The following is a 25,143-nucleotide window of genomic DNA, read 5'->3' on the forward strand; positions in this document are numbered from 1 at the left end:
TACTTATCAAGCCCAAAGGGTAATTTATACATACTTATTTTTATTTTATCCTAAAGACTAATTTTTCACTGGAATAGCAACCTTTTAACAACAGTCTCTGCAGGAATTATCAGCCACCCACCAACAGAAGACCAAACAAAGGCCATCAGGTGTGAACAAACTAGCAATCCACTTGTATGTACCCACTGGTGAGATGTCATAACAAGAGGCCAGGCTTACAAGCTGGTAAGTAGGTTACCCTGTGCTGCCTGTGACATCAGGATAGGCCCACAGGCATTAGGAGGCAGCCACAGGCTTCTGATCCACACGCCTGCAAAAGGACGTCAGAGCAAGCACAGAGCCTAGGGGCAGATGAGGCAGCTGTCCAGACTGAGATCCAGAGCCACCCTGGGCCTAGATATGGCTTGTGAGCAGGACCAGCCTAGACCAGGAATAGGGGACCATCCTTAACTGAAGAATTCTGAGGCTTTCCCAAATCCTGGGCTAATATGTCATCATCCACCCACTCTGTTCTTGTCCATGGAGGCCAGAGGAGGTGTGGCTTTGTAGATGAGGCCCAGGGAGGGAAGAATTGTGAGAGCCAGGAGGACTGAAAAGGGAAGTAGAGGGAAGATATGATTATTAATGGGGCTGAGCAGCAGGCTCACACCTAGAGCACTGTGCTACCCAGCCATCAGATGGACACTGCAGGCATCACTAACGTGAGCCAGAATTGGGAAGCATGGCTAGTGCCAGAATCCCCCGCCCCACCTCCCCTCCTCCCAGCTCTCTGGGGGCACACTGGGGCTTTCAGGGCAGAAAACAAAAGAGGCCCAGCAAATAGGGCAGGCAACTTTACGCTACTGAAGGGAGTAAAGAGGAGAAATGTGGCCTCACTCCCCAACCTCTGGATGCTGGAGGGAGTCCCAAGAGGCCAACCTCAGCCAGAGGGAGCTTGGGTTGGGAGCAGATGCAGGGTGAAGAGTTGGGGGGCTGAACTCACCCCTGACAGGTCCAAGAGGAACTGCAAGGGTCTGAGGATTACTTTGGCCTAGAGAGGAGATGTCAGGTGAGGCCACCCAGGCTCCTCAGTGCCCATGCCAGAGGGAAGCACTGTGCTCAGGGATGATCTGATCACAGCCTGTGCTTCCTGCTGATAGCAGCACAGATGCCTGAAGATAGACCCTGTCTAGCCAGGCATTGCCCCATCTCCCACCACTCCCTGGGGCCCCGCACAAGGACATCTGGCCAAGGTGCTGCATCAGCTCACATATTTGCCCTCCTTTCAAGTGGCCGGGCCTCAGTCAAGCACATTCTCCCAGACTTCCGCTGTGGGGGGCTTGCTATCTTCGCTCATGATGTGTTTCCTCACCCAGATGGCTCTTACCTAGTACTCCTCTTGGCCATTCCCTTCTCATCCCTCAAATCTCTGGTGGGAATCTCTTCCAGACAGTCTGGGAAGGTTACTCCTTCTTCTGCTGTCCCACAGTATGGTGGTTTTTTATAATCATTGCCTAGATTCAGGGGGTCCATGAAGCAAGATCTTCATCTACTTTCTTCCTTGCTCTCTCCCCTAGGCCCCAGCATCAAAACTGGCCTGCAGGTGCTCCATAAATACATATTACATGAATTAGGTTGGGGAGAGCTGATGGCTGAGCCACCCACCCCAGGAACATCCAGCCAGGTACTAGTGTGTCCTGATGTCAGCCCAGAGCCTCAGCACGGGCTTTACACCTAAAGGTGTTAGAAGGCAAGGGCAGTGCCTCATAGGGTCACCAAAAGAATGGAAGGAGAGACAACAGCAGAGGAGGGACAGCAACATGTTTTTGGATGGAAAATAATTAGAGGTTTAGTAACTTATCCAGTAGACAAGAAAAAACCATCCCCCAAATGCCTGAGGAAGACATGCTTAGGGAGCCAGTCCATTGCTCTCAAAATACCAGCAAAGTTCAGGTCTTGAAGGTACCAGGTACCACAGGAAAAAAGGGCTAATCATAAGACTAAACACAGGGAGTTGGTCTAAAGTCTGTCCTCAAAGCAATAAGATCCCAAGGCCTTCACCATACAGCAAGGTGACTCTCACCACGCTCACCTATGTTTCCCAGATGCTAGAGGTTTATCAGCCTTCTGGAGAAACTAAATCCAAGTGATCCCAGACTTGAGAACACCAGCACAGTAGAGGGTGGGAGTAAGTGAGACTCAAAGCAGGGAAATTAATAAAAGTCTGCAAAGTGAGTATTGGGACTCCAGCCTCCTTCCCCCATTTGTCTTCCAGAATGCAGAGACGTGAGATGGCTACTGTACTCACAACACAGGAAAAGAATTCTATTAAGAAGAATTTAAGGGGTACTGAGGTGGTTCAGTGGGTTAAGCCTCCAACTCTTTATTTTGGTTCAGGTCATGATCTCACAGTTCTTGAAATCAAACCCTGCATTGGGCTCTGCACTGATAATGTGAAGCCTGCTTGGGATTCTCTCTCTCTCTCTCTCTCTGTCTCTCTCTCTCTCCTTACCTCCCCTGCTTGTGTGCATGTGTACTCTCTCAAAATAAATAAAAACATTAAAAAAAAGAAGATTTTTAAAAAGAAACAGTCAAAGAGCTCTTGGAAATTAAAATTATACTAGCTGAAGTTAAAATTTCAATAGATATGTTGAAAATAAACTCAAGGAAATTTCTTGCAAAGCCACACAGGACAAAGTGATGAAATGGAAGAGAAAAAAATATAAGAAAATTTAAGTGTCAATTTAAGATGTCGAGTATTTGGCTAACAGGAGTTCCAAAATAAGAAGAAATTATCAAGGAAACAGCATAAGAAAATTAGCCAGAACTGAGAGACAGGAGTCTCCAGATTGAAAAGGGTCACTAGGAACCCAAAATAACAAATTTTAAAAGAGAAGATCCTAAACATTTCCAAAAAGGGAAAACAGGTTACTTGAAAAGAATCAGAGATGAAATGTATCAGATTTCCAACAGCTGTCCTGAAAGTGAGAAGACAATAGAGTAAGGTCTTCAAAATGTCTGTCAACCTATAATTTTCTCCTCAGCAAAATTGTCAATTAAGGCTGAGTGAAGAATTACAATTTCCAGACATAAAAGGACTCAAAATTTTCTTCCCATTTACTCTTATATTAGGAAGCTACTGAAAGAGGTGTTCCACCAAAACTAAAGTATACACCAATAGAAAGGCCTGGAGCTGAAAGAGGTGGATACCAGAAAGGAAAACTTCAGGGGAAAAAATGGAACCGAAGGACAGGAGTCTTCAGATTGAAAGGAGGCACTGAAAATATCAAAGGCTGCTAAAGAATGTAGTAAGAGGTAGAGATGGTATAAAGAAAACTATGCCAATGTGAAAAACTAAGGCAATTATTAACTCCAGGTAAAATACAAAGTTCAAAAGAGAGAAAACAAAAAACAGTAAATGGTATTTGTATAATTGTAATAGTGTGAATACTGAATATCCATAAACCCCCAAAGCCATAATAACTATTTTGGGAGAGTAATGAGGATGGAGGAGAGAAGTGTGTTTTTTATGAAAGTAAATAACAAGAGAGCTGAATCCTCATCTACTGTAAATAGATAATACAAAGAACTAGTTGAAAAATAAGACTATAGATAAGCATACTGGTTTGACATACAGATTTCTATGTGAAGAAATAGTTAAAAGTATTTGTTTCTGGAGAAAAAGAATGGGAACAGAAGAGGGATGGGACAACATAGTACTTTTCCTCCAGGTATTTTATTACTATTTAACTTTTTGAACTATGCACACATGTTACTTTGGGGGAAAAAGGTGTGAAATTAATTTTTTTAAGTTTTTGAAATAAAGTTTATAAACAAAAAGAAAAACTTTGGCAATGTTAACCATCAGTCTCTATAATCATTAAAGCAGCCCTGCACTGCATCCCTCTACCTTTCCTCAAACCAAACACAACCAATAACATTTCACTTAGCTCTAGTTCAAATTCCTACATGATATATAAAAAATGAAATTATAGCATCCTAGCCTAATCCCCTTTATCCTGCCCCATCTTTCCCATCTTCAACCTGAACTTTTGGGTAGTGGTATGCTAGTAAATATTTAAAAATTAGTTCTTTGGGGAAGAAAGTCCTGATTTGTAGCATTTGCCAATTTCCATGGTGTAAATGCTCCCACATGGGTGATTTCAAGTTACTTCTGTGATGTCACTGAACGTGGAATTGGGAAGAGATGTACACATCAGCTCCAGGAAACTACTGCCTTTGGGCGTCTCTTGTCTTATCACCTCTGTGCTTCCCCCCAGACCCAGGGTATGAGAGACAGCTGAGTGTCTCCTCCAAAAAACCAGAAGTCCACATGGCTATGTAACAGTGGAAGTGGATAATAAAGGGAAGAGAGTTGGTTCAGGATGCAGAGAAAGGGTTGTGACTTTGCCCCCTTCCTTCTCCTCCCACCTCCAGTAGAGTTACCTGCTCATTGGTGACCCCTGGGCGCAGGGTCCCATGCTTGTAGTCCTCCAGCAGCTGCACAGCCTCTCTGAGACGTCTCTGCAGGGGAAAGAAAACAGACATTGAGGGGCATAGATCCAAGGCTTCTGCAACTCTTTCATTTGCAAACAATAAAAAGGATACACTTTAAATGTCCTTCCAAAGGGATGTGGCTAAATGACAGGGGTATAATAATACTATGGAACAATATTTGGCAGTTTAAAAAAAGCAAAGTAGATCTGCATGTGATTCCATCTCCAACATATTTTTTTGAGTGAGAAAGTGAATTGCAGAGCCGTATGATGCCATTCATTATACCAAACAAACAAAGCCCACACACACACAGAAAACAATATTTTTCTATGAGAATACTCATGTGTGTAGATGCATCAAAAAAGCTCTAGAAGGAGACTTAGCAAACTAGTGACAGGGGTTACTGTGGGGTAAGAGGAAAGGGTCCAAATTTGGCAAGGGGTGTCAGAAGGAAATTTAATCTTAATTGCAATATTGAAAGTTTTTATAAAGAGAACGTATTTATATAATACTCATAGAATTTCTTTTCAACATCCTAAAAACACCAGCAGAGATTTACATACTAAGAACATACGGCTACAGTAACTGATGGAGAGAGGGAGGGGGGAAAAAGAAGAATTGTATCATTTGTAAGATCTTAAAAGCTAAAGGGACAGCAACAGTGATTGAAGGCAGCATTTACCCACCAAAATATTTATATAAAAATATTCATAGCAGCACTATTCAAATAGCTCCAAATTGCAAACAATCCAAATGTCAATAGTAGACTGGACAGGTAAATGGAATATTACTCAGCAATGTAAAAAGCAAACTACAAATACATGTTACAACATGGATGAATCTCACAGAAATAAAGTTCAAAACGTATTTTCCAAAGACGAACACTCCAATATCTACCACTCCCCACCCTCTTTTAGAACATTCCCACATCCCCATTGAGAGGTAGAGTCCATGTTTCCTCTTGCTGATCCTGGGCAGGCCTTCGTGACTGCCGCCACAAAAAGAGTACGGCTGAGGTGAGGCTATGTGACCTCTGAGGCTATGTCATGAAAATGCCTTGCACTTTGACCTTGTTCTCTTGAGATGGTCATTCTCTTGGAACTCAGCCATCGTACTGTAAGGAAGCCCAAGCAGCTTCTGGAGTGACGCATCTGGATGGGAACTGAGGCTCTGGCCCAAGGCTGCAGCTGAGCTATCAGATGACAGTCAGCATCAACTCACCCACCACGCAAATGAGCCATCTTGAAATGGACTTTCCAGAGCCCCATCAATCTGCCCTAGCAGATGCTGCATGGAATAGTGATGAACCATCCCCTGCAAGCCCTGCCCAAATGGAAGATCAGTGAGCAAAAGAATTGAGTGTTGTTGTTTGAAGCCACTACATTTTGGGGTGATTTGTGAAAGCTGACATACATAATGAAAAGCAAAAGAAGTCAGATGCCAAACAGTATGTATAAAGTTCAAAAACAGGCAACGCTAATCTAACCAACCTGGTGGAGGTCATGTTACTTTTGGGGGGGGGCAGGGTGTTGACTTGGAAAAGGCACGAGGGACCCCTTTGAGGTAATGGAAATGTTCAATGTCTTCATCTAAGTGGTGGTTCTATAGGTATAAACATAGGTCAAAATGCTTTAAGCCATAAATTTAGGATTTGTGCATTCTATCATATGTATACTGTACCTCAAAAAATTAACAAGAAGCAGATAACATTCATGGAAGGCAGCCTATGTCAAGGTCAGGTGAGGCACCCAGACATCAGGGTTGTCTAGCGTGGGCAAAGAAACCCAGTGAAGCTATTCTGTTCTCCTTTTTATAATTTTGCTTGCTTGCTTGCTTGTTTGATTGATTGATTGGGAGTATGAGCATGGGAGGGGGCAGAGGGAGAGAGAATCTTAAGGAGGTTCCATGCTCAGCCCAGAGCCTGACATAGGGCTAGATCTCACGACCCTGGGATCATGACCTGAGCTGAAATGAAGAGTCTGTGGCTCAGGGCCTGAGTCACCCAGGTGCCTCTGTTCTCCTGTTGATAAATGAATAAGGCTGGCTGAGCAGAGGAATGCAGAGTGACCTCCACAGAAGTACCTTGGTCTAAAGGCAGGATGTAGCATCAGGAAGAGCACCCAGTGGGGCAGGTGGGGTGTTTGCTGAGCCAGCTGACAGGCAGTCCCATAGAATGAGAAATGAACAGCCACCAGCAGGACTAACTGGGAGCCCGGACAAGCCAGCCAGGCCACCTGACCCATCAGGCATGTGTGAAGTTTCTGTGGCCAACACTGGTCTAACCCAGGGCATTGAGGGGCCAGGGAAACTACTTAGGAGCAGCCTGACTGCTGGAAAGTACAGCCCCTCCCCTTTCAAATGTATGGGTATCAATACCAAAATTCCAGAGTCCCTTTCCAGAATCTCTTTCCAAAGTGGAGATAGCTTTGTGAGGGTTTTTATTGGAGGGGGCCCCAATCAATCCATGCTTTTTAGAGAAAATGTCAGAAAAAATGGATAAGCACAAAAAATCACTTTAAATCACTTGTAAACATAGCACTGAGGTAACTACTGAAGAAGTGAGGATGGTTTAAAAAAAAGTGAGGATGATTTTCTTTCTAGATTTAAAGCATTTGTTTTTCAACAAAATGGGATCATGCTGACTGTTTCAACTGGCCTAAGGTCACAGCTAGAAAGTGGGAAGTTCAGTTTTTGTACCCAGAGTTTAGTCAAACCCTTGCTCTGTGCCCCCAACACCCCGAAAGCCTCCTAGTGATGCAGCGAGCTCTCCCCCCTCTCCCCCTCCCCCCCTCCCCCCCACCCCACCCCCCCACCCCGGCCAGGCCGGCTTCCTCCCACGCCACAGCCTCTGCCACGGGACAATGAATGCTCTACTTTCCAGCGCTGAATGGTGAATGGCCCCGTGTTCTCATTATTTTCCCACTCCAGGGATTCTCCTGAGTTCCTATAACAACCTGGCCACATTCCATCTCATTTGACACCATCATTAAAGGGAGGCCTCCTGCCACAAGAATAAGTTCCAAAGAGCCCTGATCTTGGCATGGGTTGAGGGAGAACTAAATCCCAAGTTCCTGAAGACAAGCCTGAGAAATCAGGACTGGAGGAAGCTAGAACATGCTTTTCTGTTGCTGGGCCTTACTAACCCTCAGACAGGCCCCTCAGTCAGAGGCCGAGGGGTTGGGGCTCCAGGCCCTGCTGTGGGACAGCCAAAGAGGACCTTACAAGATCCCTGAGGCCTGCCTGTTCTGGGGGCTGGGCTCTTCACTATAGAGAAGGAGGCCATTATCTGGGAGACTTGAGGGATGGGAGGAGTGTCTCCCTGCTTTAAACCCTCCTCTCACCCCTATGCATCACGAGGCTTGACGGGAGAGCCCTAGGCACTTGAGGGAAGGGGAAAGCTGAAGGTCCGAGGCATGGTGAACTTTGCAGGAAGTCTTTTCAACCATGAACAGGCAGTCGGGCCCTGAATGCAAAGGCATCGAGTGGCAGATGTAAGGCTGCAGGCCCTTCTCTAGAGCCCTGGGCCAGGGGGAGGGACGGCCAGGTTGCTTTCCAACCTCCCTCATTGGCTTCCTGCCTCTTGCTAACCTGCCAGAAGGTGTCACCTTGAGGTTGTCTCCTTGTATTTGATGGGGGTGTGGTCTCCAGAAGATCCTTCTGGAAACGCTGGCCCCTGGGAGGTCTGCTCCAGGGCAGAGAATTTAAACAGAGGAGAATCCTGGCTCCAAGGGTCCTACCCCAAGGCCCTAAGTGGAAGGAGAAGGAAGCAAGAGGGCAAGCATGGAGTGGTGGCCAGAGAGGGCAGGAGACCGTACTACAGTAATGGGGACCGAGGGACCCAGGAAGGAAAGGACACAAAAAGGAAAGCTGGGGAATAAGCTATCAAAAACAAAATTAATCTTGGGGTGCCTAGGTGGCTCAGTCGGTTGAGCATCCGACTTTGACTCAGGCCATGATCTTCCCATTTGTAAGTTCAAGCCCCACCCACATCGGGCTCACTGCTGTCAGCGAAGATCCCACTTCGGATCCCCTGTCCCCTCCTACTCTGTCCTCTCCCTCTCTCTCAAAAATAAATAAACATTAAAAAAAAGAAAAAAAAAAAACATGGGGCACCTGGATGGCTCAGTCGGTTGGGCATCTGACTCTTGGTTTTGGCTCAGGTCATGATTTCACTCTTCATGAGTTTGGCCCCACATTGGGTTTTGCTGACAATATGGAGACTGTGTGGGATTCTCTCTCTCTCTCTCTCTCTCTCTCTCTCTCTCTTTCTCTCTCTCTTTCTCTCTTGTTTTCTGCCCCTCCTCCACTCATGCTCTCTCTCTTTCTCTCAAAATAAATAAACTTTAAAAAATTGGGGGAGGGCGCCTGGGTGGCGCAGTCGGTTAAGCGTCCGACTTCAGCCGGGTCACGATCTCGCGGTCCGTGAGTTCGAGCCCGCATCAGGCTCTGGGCTGATGGCTCAGAGCCTGGAGCCTGTTTCCGATTCTGTGTCTCCCTCTCTCTTTGCCCCTCCCCCATTCATGCTCTGTCTCTCTCTGTCCCAAAAATAAATAAACGTTGAAAAAAAATTAAAAAAAAAAAAAATTAAAAAAAAAAAAATTGGGGGAAAAACCCTAATCTTTTTTTTTTTGGGGGGGGGCACCATAGCCCACCCTCAAACTAAATGCAGACTGCATGTAATCCCTGCTTGGCTAACAGAGAGGATGTCAAAAATGACATAAATGTTTATCATAAGAATATTTAATATATTAAACACATGGTGGCAGTGATAGCAACTGATCAGGATATGAGTAGCACTCAGAAATATTTCACCCTCACATCTGGTAAAGGGACCATCACTGTCTGGGTGGTGCCTGCATGTTCCCACCTCCTGGCCTTGCCCATAGTGTTTGCTTTATCAGGACACTCTTGCTCCCCAACAGTCTATGACCATCCCCAACTATGCTTCCAGGCTCAGAGCCATCTTCTCCATGAATCTTCCAGAAATGTTCTCCACTCCTCTCAATAGTCAGTGCATTTATTTGATCTGCACCTCTCTGAGGTCCCTGACCCCTTAAGCATCCATGTGTCCTTGTTGTCTGTCAGAGATTGCACAGCAGGGACCAGGGAGCTGGTTTTAGGTACTTTGCGGATCCACAGGACCCACTCACCCCTGTCCATCTTAACACGGGCCACACATCAGAGGGATTTAACCAAAAATGAGTGACTGAGGTTGCTGGGGGGAGAGGTGAAAGGTATGGTCAGGGTTAGGAATCCAGGTTCCAAAGCCACAGACCAAAGTCCCTCGATGGTGATGCTGGTTTGACAAAATCCCAGAATTACAAGAGACTGCACTGTTTACACAGGATGTAGATAAGAATACCCCTTTGCATATATCTATCATAGAACCATCTAGGCCACCTCCCTCCTCTGAAATAACTGGGGCCAGAAAAGGAAGGGTATTTCCATGTCCAGGGTTACATAGGGGTGGGAGGCACCTAGGAGCCTCAAATCCCTCAATCCCAGTTCTGGGCCACTTCTACAAGATATCAGCATGGAAGGGGCACCTGGGTGGCTCAGTCTGTTAAGCGTCCGACATCTGCTCAGGTCATGATCTCACAGTTAGTGAGTTCGAGCCCTACAACAGGCTCTCTGCTGTCAGCACAGAGCCTGCTTCAAATCCTCTGTACCCTCTCTCTCTGCCCCTCCCTTGCTCTCTCTCTCTCTCTCAAAAATAAATGAAAACATTAAAAAGAAAAGACATCATCATGGAAGACCCTCCTGTCCTCATACAATAACTGAAAGAAGAGTCGTCTCCCAGTGAGTTCACAGCAATGCCTGCATTCCCCAAAGTTGACGCCTACTGGGGCAGGGCACCTCAGGCAAGGGTAGGAAGGTCCTTCCTTACTCTCACTCAAAGCCATGCCCAGCCCGACACAGAGAAACTGGAGCATTGAAACATGGGCATTTCAGGCAAAGTGGAGAGTTTGGAAGTCCCAAAGTTTGCAGAACTGAAATAAATAAGTAAATAAACAAACAAAATTAAAATTAAAATTAAAATTAAAATTAAAAAAACAGCATCCGATGCCAGGAGAGAATGAACTGGCAGAGGGGGGTGTGCATGAGAGAACGGAGCAGGGATGGCTGGCGGGGAAGCAGGAGGAGGTGGGGGCAGCAGCTTATGTCGCATCATGCCTTGATTGCTCAGTGTCTGATTGTTCTCACCTGGGTCAGTCTTGCACCTGCCCAGGGCAGAGAGCCACGCATTCTCCCCTCACCCAAAAGACTGCTTGAATCATTCTTACCGTGGTCCCAAATGCTGGGACTTGCAGAAGATAATGATTTATAGGTAGACAGGGTCCCAAGCCTTTCTCTTGTCTTCCTTCAGCCTTCCTATACTCTCCTGTTCCTTCCCAGTAGTCCTGGGACCCCCAGGGTTAAACATCTGTGCTGAGATTGGTCCTTGGCTCCCCCGCCCCAGGCCACCCTCAGGGAGGCCCCAGGGAAGGGGAAACCGGGGACATATGGGGAGGGGCTCTGCCTTCCCTGTGGCTGACCTCTGATCACCTTCAAGGGGCCCTTGAGAGGTAAACCCATATAATTCTGGCAGCATGACAGGAAGTATAACCCTTCAGAAAAGAAACCCGTCCAGCTACCCCAAAGAGCTTTAGAAACAATCATGGCCTCCAGCCTAGATAGCCTACTCTTGGGAATTTATTCTAGAAAATAAATGTAGCTGAAGTGAAAAGTGATAGGTTTGAGACTATTTTTCTTGGAAAAGCACCGCCTATGCTGTTAGATCTAAGGGTCTAACAGGGACGGTTATTTAGACTTCAAAACTTGATTTTAAAAAATTGTGGAGACACTTGGGTGACTTGGTTGGTTGAGCATCTGACTTCAGCTCAGGTCATGATGTCACCGGTTCATGTGTTTGAGCCCACATCAGGCTCGCTGCTGTCAGACTGACATCTCAGAGCCCACTTTGGACCCTCCGTCCCCCTCTCTCTGCCCTTCCCCTGCTTGCATCCTCAAAAATAAACATTTAAAAATATACAAATAATTATAAAGACTTGGAAATGAATGAAAAAGGCAAATAAAAACTGTTCAGTGTAATAGTATGCCAAAAATGCATGCAGATAGGCAAGAACTTAAAGTGTATAAAGGTACTGATGTTTGGTTCCCTTCCCTTATGTTCATCTGTTTTGTTTCTTAAATTCCACATATGAGTGAAATCATATGATATTTGTCTTTGTCTGACTGACTAAAAATAATATAAAACCAGAGAGGGAGGCAAACCATAAGAGACTCTTAAATACAGAGAACAAACTGAAGGTTGCTGGAGGGGGTGTTGGATGGGAAGGGCTAAAGCGGTGAAGGGCACTAAGGAGGACACCTGTTGGGATGAGCACTGGGTGTTCTATGTAAGTGAGGAATCACTAAATTCTACTCCTGAAATCATTATTACACTACATGTTAACTAACTTGGATTTAAACAAAACAAAACAGTAACTTGTCACTGGGAAGCTATCAAAGATCTTATAAACAGGATGAAAACTGTGTTTACAAAGCTGTTTTAGGTAGAAGATAATGTTATAAACTTTGGCACTCTTTCAGTTTCTGTAAAAATCCCGAAGAGGGATAAACGAGCTTTATGTTTACACTTACATTTTTATAAATAATCAATAAAAAATTGAATAAAAAAAGCGACATTTGGATATTTACTATTAAAACTTCAATTAGAGACTTTAAAATTAGAATATCAGATGCTGTCTAGAAGGCATTTAAACAAATGGGCATCCTCAAAGAGATTAAGGGTATACTTATTATGATGAGCACTGAGTAACAGAATTGTTGAATTACTATATTGTACACCTGAAACTAATATAATGCTGTATGTTAATTACACTGAAAGTTTTTTAAGTGTAGAGAAATATTATGATTAAAAAGTAGTTGATAAAAAATAAAATATAAATGGATATCCTCACTATTATTGAGACTATAAACTGATATGATCTTGGCACAGCTTGGTATAATCTACAGGGTAAACTGGCAATATATATGAAAAGCCTTAAAATGTCTTTCATTCAGAGGGGTGCCTGGGAGGCTCAGTCAGTTAAGCGTCCGACTCCTAATTTTGGCTCAGGTCATGATCTCACGATTCATGAGATTGAGCCCCAAGTCAGGCTCTGCACTGCTCTGCACTGGCAGTGTGGGGCCTGCTTAGGATTTTCTCTCTGTCTCTCTCTCTTTGTCTCTGTCTCTGTCTCTGTCTCTCTCTCTCTCTCTCTGCCCCTCCCCCGCTCATGCGCTCTCCCTCTCTCTCTCTCTCAAAATAAATAAAGATTTTTTTTAAACATTAAAAAAAAAGTCTTCCATTCAGAAATTCCACTTGTAGGAATTTATCCAAAGAAAATGAAGAGAAATATGGGGAGATTTATGTACATGGATATATACTGCAATACTACTTATAATGGCAAAAGACTTGAAACCACCCAAGTGGTCAACAATAGAGAAAATTATCAAGTGCATTATAGAATAACCACAGGATGGATTACTATGTGGTATTAAATATATTTTGTAATGACATTTAATGACAAGGAAGAATGTTCATGATATGCTGCATGGAAAAAAGAGTATATATTATGTATACATATATGTTATGTAAACATATATATCATATAGGATTCTATATATATATTCTATATAAAGAGATAGATATATATATACACACATTACATAAATCATCCTAATTTTGCACATATGCATATACCAAAATGTCAATGGTGATTATTTCTGGCAGGTAGGATTATGGGCTGTTTTTATTTTCTTCTTTAGGCTTTCATATATTCCAGTATTTAGAGATTACTACCAGAATCATATCACATCAGAAGGCATATAATGTCAGTTTTTCATGGCTAATGATGCTAAGTTTGGCCACCTGGTTAAAGCAATGTCCTCTAAGCTCTTCACAGTAAAGGTAACTTTTCCTCTTTGCTAACTATCTTCAGGGTGACACTTACTTGAAAACATCCGGATATCCTGTTTGCCTACAACTCATTACTCTATGCGAGCAGCATCCATTAATGATCCTGGTCAGAGGCAGTTATTTCATTGAGGGTTACACAATGACTATTTCCTACTACATTTATCAGCTGACATTCTTCTGTGAAGATGAGCTTCCCCCTCCCACACTTCTACTGGACTGTGGACTGATGGGTTTCTCCTCCTCCTTCTTGTTGTTATTATTGACTCCTGCATTTATTATTATCACCATTATTATCATTCTTCAGTGTGTTATAACTGAAGGGTGGATAACTGAAGGGTGAATAACCCATTGTATTCTTCTTAACGTTCAAATTCTCCCAAATGTGACTGGTGGGTTTCCTTTCAAGCCAGTTCCTGTGTCTCCATTCTTTGAGCACCCTCCCACATTCTGTAGCAGCTCCTCTTGCCCCAAATGTGGATTTCGCCACCTCTCCAAGAATCCCTGATTTCTATTGGTGGGTACTGGTTATTTAGAAACCAAGATCTGAGTGCTAAATGTGTTCACTGTTACCAGGTGTCATTGCTTCTAGGCCCTTTCAGCGAAAAGAGCCAGGAAACTGGAAAATATAAACACAAATGTGTGTGTGTGTGTGGTGGGGGAGGGGGGTCATGAGTTCATATCCATACCTCCAATTCAGTGCAACATCACGTAGTTCTTTGTCCTTTCCCCTGCTCCATATTTGTATCCTCCTACTTCCACAGTGAGAACCCTGGTTCCCAACATCAATATAATTACTTATCTATTCTACCCCACAATATACCCCGGTTTCAGATTACTACACCAAAACTAGTCCTGAGTCTGTGTTACTAACACTATTGCAGTTAGTTTTCTCTGTCTTTCAGGATGATAATCTGTCAACCATTCATTCCCTTAAAAAATTATTTAATTCATAATAGCAAATTCCTTTCATCTTCAGTCCAAAATTAAAAGTAACTTCAGGGGCGCCTGGGTGGCTCAGTCAGTCTGATTTCAGCTTAGGTCATAATCTCACGGTTCGTGGGCTCGAGCCCTGCATCCAGCTCTCTGCTGTCAGCACAGAACTTACTTTGGATCCTCTGTCCCCCACTACCCGCCCCCTCAGCTCTGCCTGCACTCTCTCTCTCTGTGTCTCTCTTAAAATAAATAAACTTAAAAATAAATAAATAAAAGTAAGTCTGATGTCAGCTGGTACAACCTTGCCAGCTATTAGATTTAGAGGTCTAAATCTAATTCCATGACCTAGGTGGAAAGCCAACAGTGGGGCTTCTGCCAACTCCTGGTGGTTTGTTTCCTCAGGTCTGATCCTGGACACACTGCACCCTGACAAGAGACTCCTAGCCCCTCAAGATCTTCCCAAATAATCTACTCCTGCAGAGATTTCATGAACCAGGCAGACTTTACTGACAACTTTCCAGGAACAGGCAGAAGGGACAAAAGTACACCATGTCAACAAATTTCACAACCCAGGAGGCATGAGCAGTCTCAAGAGGGCCCCAGCCACTGGCCTCTCAGCTCATCCCGGATGCTTGCTCTCCTTTCCACTGTTTCTCCCTCTTCTTCCTTCTCTCTCCCCTCTCTTGGCATGATCAAAAATGACAATTCTTCCCCCTGCATCAAGCAGACAAATGTCTTCCTCCTCTGAAGCCTTGCTCAAGACATTCTTATGACAAAGACAGCCTTCTTCCTACGGTGAATAAAATGTCCTCTGCCTCATCACACATATAAGGATTGGGATCTTTTTAAAGGTTGGTCAGTTATAAATGTCAAACAAATTGCTGCAAAACTCTCTCAAGAGGAGTCTATCCATTGACCTGGCTAATGCCTCTCAGAACCAAGTCACCAGACAGCTCACGCTGCCCAGGATCTTTCTACCTCAAGAACCTCCAGCTTCCAGAACTACCTCCTCATGTCTCCACAAACCTATTACTCTCACAGGCAAAGAGACTTGTCTAGGTCTCTTCCAGCTGGGACCACCCCACAATCCCTCCCAGAACACCAGCAAAAAGCCCTGGGAGAGAAACAGTGCTCTGTAGGCATGAACCATGGTCTGTGGACTGAGCTCGGCAGAGGGGAGAGTGGCCCTTCTGGTAGTGCCACAGTTCCTAGGGGAGAGCATCAGGTAAGAGACTCTCCTCTCAGCTTCTAATTTCTCATTGCTTCCATGCAGATGGCCTTGCTAAGCAACCTGCATGGACTAGAGCCAGTGAAGGCCTGGATACCCCACTCATGGCCCTTCCAGACTTTTTAGGGCTTAGAAGATGATCTTCTGTGGGCAAAAACTTTCCAAAAGGCCAGCATGTAGTGTTGGAAAACAGTCCCCAACTGGGATGTAGCAGGGAGGGAGGTGTGGGTCTTTCTGGGAAGCCTTTCAGAATCTTTGATGAGGGGAGGAGGACAGGTGAATTTTGAAAACTATTCCAAAATTACTGTTGTACTGGTTATTTTCCAGTCAGTAAATAGGTAGCTTTGACAAGTGAATTGCTGACAGGGGAAACAGGTCAAAAATGGTTTAGTGATATATGGGAATATTGGGGCCTTTCAAAATGCAAGAAGGATGTGGCACCAGGAGGAGAGTGGGAAATGAAATGGTCTGGGAACGAGAAGAGGGTGGACTGGAGAGGAAGGAGGGTGTGGGTCCCCTGGCACAGCTGGCATGCTGCCCTGTAGCTGCCCATCTATCCCCAAAGCCCCCGCCTCCTCATGGTAATCTGGGGAGCACGAAGTACCTCCTGACCTTCTGTCGTCCTCCACCATTTCTCAATGTGTCTCAAACCCATCATTAGCACTCCTACCCTTTGAGTTAAGCACTGGCCTCTGCAGCCTTCTCCGTCAAGCAGGTGGCATTTTCGTTGGGATTCATGTTACAATTATATCCGGTTTTGTGCTATTCTGGAGCTTTATAGAAAGTCACATCACCTAGGCTAGGTAAATAGTTTCTCTAGCTTGGTGATTTCCCAAATTTTTGTGTAGTCATATTGATTACTCCTCAGGAGAATCCAGACAGAGCCCAGAGTATAGCAGCCCTGTGCTTTCGAGGCGGTAGACCCAGAGGGGCAGGTAAAGTCAGCCAGTAAAATACTGGAGCCCTTTGTTCTCACTGACATGTTGTTGGAAAGCACACAACAGGGTAATTCTCACATTTAGTGATACTGGACCGCATCCCCCACTGGAGATGGTTCTAAGCCCAGGTGCCCAGAAGGCCTTGTGCTTCTTTTCATCATGGCTTTTACCTCCCAGAGGGATCAAGTCCAGGGCAGAAGCAATCCAATGCTCAACACAGAGAAGACGTGCAGAGAAGTGCACAACTCAAGGCTCAAGACCTTCCTCGGGATAGGTAGGGTCCCGGTGCGGGAGCTCAAGCCTTCTGCCAGCTGAGTAATCTTGGGATTATTACCTGAACGGGATACAAACTGGCTAAGAATAAGGGTTCCAGAGACAAGCTTACCTGGGTTCATACACTGGCTCCACCACTGGCCAGCACCATGTGCATGAGATTTAACTTCTGTCTGTTTCCTCATCTGTAAAATGGAACTTAGAATAACATCTACCTCGTAGGGATGCTTTGAGTTAATCTGATGAGCTAACGCATGTAAACTGCTTAACACACTGCCCTGCTCACAGTTAAGGGCTTAACAAATATTTGCTTTTTTATATGTGCATGCATTGCTACACACATACAAAGGCTATTAAGACATATGATGGCTAAAATAGACTTGGCGATAAATTTAAATGTGATGATACCACATGTTGGTGAGGATGTGGAACCACTGGGACATTGCAGATGGGATGTTAAATGTAGAGCCACTCTCAACAATGGTTTGGCAGCTTCCTATGAAGAGAAACATACACTTACCACACTTACCATATGAACTAGCGCTCCATTCCTAGTTACTTATTCAAGAGAAATGAAAACATACGTCCACACAAAGAATGCTCATAGTATATTATCTACAATAGCTCCAAGCTGGAAACAGCCCAGGTGTTCATCAACAAGTGGATGGATACACACATTCTGGAACATCCTCTCAGTGGAATACTACTCAGCAATAAGAAGTCATGAACCACTGATACACACACGGCAACGTGGATGAATCTCAAAAACATTACACTTCGGAAAAGAAGCCAGACACACAAGGCTACGTGCTGTAGTATTCCATTTATATGGCATTTTAAACAAGAAAACAATACAGACAGAAAACAGACGAGTGGTTGCCAGAGGCTGGCAGGAACAAGGGAGATCAACTTTACAAACGGGCATGAGTGAACATTTTAGGGTGATTGGGAGCGTCCTACAGCTTCATGGTGGTGGTAGATACATGACTGAACCTGTTTGTTGAAACGCAGAATGGTACACATGCAAAAGGTAAACTATACCTTAACAAACCTGACATTACCTACGACAGGAGGGGGCTGGGTAGGGAGAGTACATAAAGGATACTTTCTCATTTAAACACACCTGTGCCATGTGAACTTTTCTAATGAGCATGTCATTTATGTGCTGGGTAATAACTTTATTAGAGTTGGAAATAATAACGATGCGATATATCTACCCTGAAGGGATGTCGTAAGATGCAAACGGAATGAGACAATGTGTATAAAGCATACACACAAGTGACCCATGGATCTTCTAAAGGGGCCAGGGGCCTCTACTGAGAGTGACATCCAGGACTTACCTCAGTGACAAAGAGTGTGCGAGGATCAATGATATCCAAGAAGTGCCTGAAGCGGCCATAGAAGGATGTCTGGGGAAGGAGGTGGGAGAGGAGAGCAGGTCAGCCGCTGGAGATCATCCTCTAAACCCCATGGACCACACCCCACAGCCTACACTTATTATTGGGGTCCCACAGTCCCCAGGACTCCCCATGTGATGAGTGCCAATGAGACCTTGCTTCTCAGTGACCTGAGGGCCTCCCAGGTCTGAAGTCTTTCTAAAGTCAACCCATAAGGACCATTAAGACACTCAATGACTGTCTCAGCTGCTCTTCAAAAATGCCTCGCATTTTCCTCTCACTTCCCCGAATTCCCTGAGATCCACTCCCAGCTTCCCACTGCTCCCAAGCACCCATGAGCACACAGGCTAAAGGTGAGACCTGGGCCGAGCCCTCTCCTGGCCTTCCCTGTCCACCACAGCCTCCCTGCCTTGCTTTGGACGTCTCCAGTGAAGGAGGGTCCCTCTCCAAGGTCCAGCTCAGGCTCTGTCCCCGAGGAAATCTCTCCACGGGCAAAGCTCAGGCATGACAGTGCCCAGCTCACTCCCCTCACGCCCTCCTATACCCATAGCCCTGGAGCTGCTGTGAGGCTCAGGACAGGGCCTGCCTGCCCTGGCCTCACCCCAGAGCAGGGGCCCCAGAAAAGCAGGGCTTTGTGCAAAGCAGGCCACAGGCATTAGCGCACAATGAAAGGAAACCAGGCAACAGGCACCACTGCTCCTGGGCCCTCTGCCTTAGGGAAAAAGCCAAGCTCAATGGGAGGTGAGAAGATGCCAAGCTGGAAGACAAAGGGGAAGCCACAAATACCGGGGGGTTGGTGCCTCACTACACTCCAGGCTCTACCCCAAATCTGCACTGGAGCCTCACCGCTCACCCAGCACCGTCCTCTGCATGGTGAAGGAAGCAGATACCTCCACACTCCCTCCCTCCCTCCCTTTGCTCATTAGGACACCAGATCCTATAGCCACCTCCTGCTCCTTACCCTTCCTAATAAAGTCCTGCAATAGTCCCCTGAAAGTCCCCTGCGCACACCAGGCCCCATGTTGCCTCCATCTCTCTGCTCACTGTGATGCCCCCTGCATGGAGGACCCTCTCCACCTCCTACATCCACCCCCACTGAGGCGCTGCCGTTCACAGAGCAGGTCAAGCTTCGGCACTGTTCCTAACTAAAACAGTTGCTTCTCGGACCTCTTATAACTCAAATGGTCTCAACCATTTTCCCCACTTGTACATAATGCTCACACTGTTGTCCTGGCAAAATTTCCCCTCTAAGTATCTAGTCTCAGGAAACAGAGACGTTCAGAGGTGCGGTAAGATGTGAATGCTGAGGGTGCTCACCGCTGCAGTATTTGCAAAGGTGGATGGTGAGCAAATAACAGTCCTATCGCATGATTGAACACTCTACAGCCATTTGAAATGTTCTTGGACATTTATGACATGAAAATAGGCTTCTGATTTTGTGGAATGCATACAAACAGGATAATTCCAACTCAAAAAAATAAGGAGATACGGGGCATCTCAATGGCTCAATTGGATAAGCATCTGACTGTTGATTTCTGCTCAGGTCATGATCTCATGGTTCGTGCAATTGAGCCCTCCGGCGGGCTCTGCGTTGACAGCATGGAGCTTGTTTGGGATTCTCTCTCTCTCTCTCTCTCTCTCTCTCTGCCCCTCTCCCACTCACGTGCTTTTTCTAAGTGAATAAATAAACTTTAAAAAGAAAAAAGCCAAGGAGATAAATAGAGCTAGATGGACAGTAAGTGGATAACAAAGAGACAGAATGACATCCAGACCCTGATCTACTAAAACAAACCAGGGTTCCTTACAGAAGTGGCTGATTCCAGGGCCGGGGAAGGGAAGGCACAAGATGAACCTGGTACATCTTGTTGTGTCAGAAAGTAATGAAGTGCCAGCCCACAAAATGATGGGGATGTGTTAAAGGGACCAATGAGGGGCAGATGGACATTGTGTGCCTCTAGATGTGACACCTTGAGAAGTTCACAGTGTCACTCAAATAGTATTCTGGAGGGATTGAATCTAATCATAAGGAGACATCAGACAAACCCAAACTGAGCAGCATGCCATAAAATAACCAGGCTTGTTCATCAAATATGTCCATGTCATAAAGACAAAGAAAGACTGAGGACCTGGTCCACGTGAAAGGACACTGAAGAGACAAGACACCTAAATGTAGTATGTGATTCTGGACTGAATCACAGAAAAATGTCCTCAAGGACGTTACTGAGAGAACTGACAAAATTGGCACAGGGATCATAGGTTAATAAAGGTATTATATCCATCTTAAATTTGTAAATGTAATAACTACACTTGAGGTTATTGCTAGACACTGTTTGTGTCCCTCCCCTAATTCCTATCTTAACCTAACACCTAATGTGATGGAATTTTGAGGTGGGGCCTTTTGACATGAATGACACTAGTGCTCTTATAGAAGAGACCTCAGAGGGCCCCCTTGCCCCTTCTGCCATGCAAGAACACAGACGATGGCTGTCTATGAACCAGGGCTCAAGCTGTCACCAGACGACGAATCTGCCAGTGCCTTGAGCTTAGACTTCTAGCCTCCAGAACTGTGAGAAATTAATTTCTGTTGTTTACAAGCCACCCAGTCTATGGTATTTTTGTTACAGCAGACTGAATGAACTAAGACAGAAATGTAAGAGAATGTCCTCATTCTTATGTTACACTAAGTAGTAGGGAGACAAATGAATATAAGCTACTCTCAAGCGGCTGAGAAACAATAGCATGTGTAAGTAGAGAAGGTGGCAATACAATCTGGAAATGTAGATACTTTTATTTTCTTTACAGACTGAAAATGTCTTTGGTGATATCATGCATATTTGCTATGTTTCCAGACTTTATGATCATCCGCAGATAAAAAGAATAAAAAAGGAAGTGTGGCAAAATGTTAAAAACTGGTGGATCTAGGCAAAGAGTATAGGAAAGTTCTTTATTCTTTTTTTTTTAATGTTTTTAATGTTTATTTATTTTTGAGAGAGAGAGAGACAGAGCATGTGCGGCAGAGGGGCAGAGAGAGGGACACACACAGAATCAAAAGCAGCCTCCAGGCTCCGAGCTATCAGGACAGACCCCGATGCAAGGGTTGAACCCACGAACCATGAGATCATGACCTGAGCCGAAGTCAGAAGCTCAACCGACTGAGCCACCAAGGTGCCCCTGAAAGTTCTTTATTCTTATTGCGACTTTTCTGTAATACAAACTACTTCAAAATAAAAAGTAGAGAATTATTTTAAGTTAGATGAAAATACATTAAAACGTTAACAGAGATTGTCTCTGAGTAATAGGAATATGGATGGTTTTTATTTCTTTTTAAAATGAAAAAAAATCAGCATTATATATAATACATAAAAGTAATATTCTATTTTTAAAATATATATTTAATTCAGTCGGTTAAGCGTCTGACTCTCGGTTTCGGCTCAGGCCGCGATCTCATGGTTTCATGAGTTCGAGCCCTGTACTGGGCGCATGCTGGCAGTGCAGAGCCTGCTTGAGATTCTCTCTCCCTCTCTCTCTGCCTCTCCCCCATTCATGCTGTCTCTGTCTCTCTCAAAATAAATAAATAACCTTAAAAAATTAAAAAATAATAAAATAAAAAAATATATTTAATTTAAAATACTATCTAATATATTACTTGATTATAAGCTCCTGAAGGAGGTGGGCTGTTGGCTGTTCTTTCCATCTCCTCATCCTCCTTGGCTCTGGGTCTCGTGATTCATACCTAGAAGGGGCTCCAGCAACACACCTGTCACAAGAATGAATGAGTGGGCAGGTGAGCAGTCTATGGCCTGGAGGTTGCCTGGAGAGAATGGAGCCCAGGCAGGGCTCTGAAGGGAGAGGACTTGAAAGGGACAAATGTATGGCAGATGGTGGCTCAAGGAAGGAAGAGGAGCAGCAGGGGCAGAGGTGAGAGCCTGGAAGATAGGCCTGAGTAAAGCAACCTCTTGAAGATGGTGGGTGAAGACGTCTAGCTTCTGACTGCCCTGTGGTCTGGCACTTTCTTTACCCTGTCCTAGCCCTGCTGGTCCCTGTGTCACTCTCCACCCAGCCACTAAGAGAGAGTCCCAGGAAAAACATTTTGCTCCACAGATATCTACACCCTCTTCTGAGTTGGGCTCAGGGAACGCTTCTTGGATAAGCATTCAAGAAGCCGAGTCCATCAAGAAACACAAGTAAACAAATAAATACAAAATACTGTGACCAGAGCTTAAATGAAGCATTATAAGTACAGTGGGGACACAGATGATTTCTCCCACATGAGTCAAGGAGGTTTCCCAGAGGCTCTGGAATGGGTGGACAGCCGAGTTTACCAAGCAGAGAAGGGTATCAGCAAGAGTTCTGACGCATGAAGGCCAGAGTCAGAAACTGCACCACTGTCAGCCAAAGGAGGGACTGAAGTGTGATAAAAGACATTTCAGAAAAAAGAGGGCAAGGCCAAGAACAGATAGGGTTTGACCGGAATGTTCTGATAATTTTTTTTTTAATAATCACTGTAGGGGCACCTGGGTGGCTCAGGCAGTTGAGCATCCAACTCTTGCTTTCAGCTCAGGTCTGATCTCATGATTGTGAGATCAAGCCCCAAACTGGGCTGGCAATATAGAGACTGCGTGGGATTCTCTCTCTTGCTATCTCTCTGCTCCCCCCTTCCCCTGTGTGCGCTCTCTTGTTCTCTCTCTCTCTCAAAATAAATAAAATTAAATTTGAAAAAATAATCACTTTAGTTACCTGGGGAACTAGCTATATTATTGTATTTATCCAATCTATATACATTAAATACCTACTATGTGCAAATAACCAAGCTGAGAAGTGCAAGGCAAACAGAGATATAGATCCATCCCAAGACCTAAGCAAATGTATCATCTAGTAGAAATTTTTAAAAATTAAAAGAAAAGCAACTACCAGACTTGTGGTTTTATTCATTCATTCACCAAATAGCTACTCAGGACTTACTATGTGCCCAGCACTGCGCTGGGTCCTGGGGTAGAACAAGGGGCTGGCTGACTGACTGGGGGAATGAAGAAGAACAGAATATGGATAATGCCTTGATTTCTAGTTAGATACTAATGCTTATTAACCAGGACAAGGAAAACAAGAAGCATACTGACTTAGTGGAGGGGAAGATAAAAGTTCTGTATTGGTCATGTGAGTTTGAAATACTTAAAGGGCCTTCCAGATGTAATTTCAATAAACACTGGAAAGATAGGCCTGAGATTCAGGAAAGGAGTTCTGAGTTATAAATCGCAAGCACAGATGACAATGTACTAATGCAATCAGCCTAAGACCCCCCAGGGACAAACACATAGTCTGACAAAGTCACATCTACTGACTCACTGCAACGAGGGAGAGGCCACACAGCGGAGGAACCATGGGGCATGCCACCAAACAAAGGGGAAAATAGGGTTAGTACAGAATTCTGGAGAAAGGTAGAGTAAAATTTAAATGACGTGGTGCTTTAATAGGCTCAAAGCAAAGCACAGCTATGAGGTAAAGGGTCCATCTAGGTCTATACTGAGAAATGGGCACTGGATCTTGTTTCCTTAGAAACTATAAAATCAAGATAAATATGGAATGTTATGTCCAGAAACTATTGCACTTGGGTTAGTTCTCTAAGTCAAAGTGACTTTGACCCACCTATCAAGAGGTGGATGTTTCATTCCTACTGACATTATTTTAAACAGCAAAGTTTCTGGCCATCTATGATCTTGGAGAATGCGATTTCTCAGCGAGTATGGAAGAGTAGTGTTCAAAGAAGTAAGTCATTGGGAAACTTTATAGCCTTGTGAGAAACACTGATTCTTTGTAGAGAGGGGGCTTATATGTCTGTCCTCCCCAGAGTGAAAAATGGCAACAAAGGGTTTTACTTTCTCTGTCTGAGTTAATTTTTATTTTCTCAAAAGTTTTAAATGTATGGGCTTCCTCTCCCCTCCAAAATTCAGCCCCCATCTTTACCCAATCAATCGTGGAAGCTTTTCAATTCCTTTTTCTTTACCGGAAGAATGAGTCAGCCCAGTGATTCCTTCTCTTTCCCTTCCCAAGAGAGGTGAGTCATCTCGTTCTCAGCAGAACCTGCAGCACAGACAGTCTCACCTCTACACCCCCTGGGGAGAGGCGGCTAGGGAGCAGCAGCTGAGGGCCAAGGCCTGAAAGAAACTGACTGTCCTTCTATACCCAGACCTCTAAGTCAGGGCTCTTCCAGATCAGGAATAAAATACGCACTGAACCTATAGCCCAAAGGCAAAAAGGCTGGGCCAGCTCAGTAGTCCTCAGCCAGGCTGCACGACCTGGGTATCCCCAAACAAGGTCTTCCACTCAGGGATTCAAATTCTATTGGCTGGGGTGGGCTCCAGGCATTGGTGTCCATTTAAAACCCTGCCCAGGTGGTTCAAGTGTGCAGCAGGGATTGAGAGCCGCTGGACTAGAAGGTGTTGACCTTGTCCACAGCACAAACCAGCTCCAGGACCAGCCTCGGAAACAGTCACTCTCCAGCCTATAGGATGTAAACAATTAAAACATAACTACCTGCAAGGCATTTTCATCCTGGAACTTGAGTTCAGGCAAACTCCATAAGAAATCTCCCTACTGCCTTCCAACTCTCAGCCCACACACAGCTTTCTTCCTAGAAGTGAAAAGTGCACTTTCCTGTCCAGCCAGCTCCTCCTCCCCCGAGGGAGCCTCGTGCAACCCATCTGCTCTGCTGCCTCAGTGGATTTCTGGATTTCCCATGCACAAACACAGCGCACTCACACCCCCAGTCAGCTAGGTAAATGACTCAGGCAAAGGAAGAGTAAAAGAAACTTTAAAAACAAAACACAACTTATTTCTGGATAGACTGAAACGCAAATGGGAAGAAGCACATATGTTAGCTCCCTGTCCTAGGACCTGACTTGCCAAAATGGTGTCTGGGCCCAAAGAAAAGAAAAA

The 25,143-nt window shown here is 44.8% G+C and overlaps 1 protein-coding gene across 6 annotated transcripts in view; it reads right to left on the reverse strand.

Annotated features, from left to right (window-relative positions):
* The window catches only part of SFXN5 (sideroflexin 5), a 117,515-nt gene that overhangs the window by 86,372 nt on the left and 6,000 nt on the right, over positions 1-25,143 (reverse strand). For 3 of the 6 annotated variants that reach the window (XM_047854230.1, XM_047854231.1, XM_047854225.1), the window contains exons 2-3: positions 18,154-18,222; positions 4,426-4,503 (exon numbers count right to left, since the gene is read on the reverse strand). In XM_047854230.1, the coding sequence (XP_047710186.1) occupies positions 4,426-4,503; positions 18,154-18,222 (147 nt within the window). Of the gene's footprint in view, positions 1-4,425; positions 4,504-18,153; positions 18,223-21,856; positions 21,968-25,143 lie in introns of all 6 variants that reach the window. The other 3 variants (XM_047854226.1, XM_047854228.1, XM_047854229.1) reach the window with 2 other exon arrangements.

Source organism: Prionailurus viverrinus, chromosome A3, assembly GCF_022837055.1.
Source record: "Prionailurus viverrinus isolate Anna chromosome A3, UM_Priviv_1.0, whole genome shotgun sequence".
Classification (NCBI taxonomy): Eukaryota; Metazoa; Chordata; class Mammalia; order Carnivora; family Felidae; genus Prionailurus; species Prionailurus viverrinus.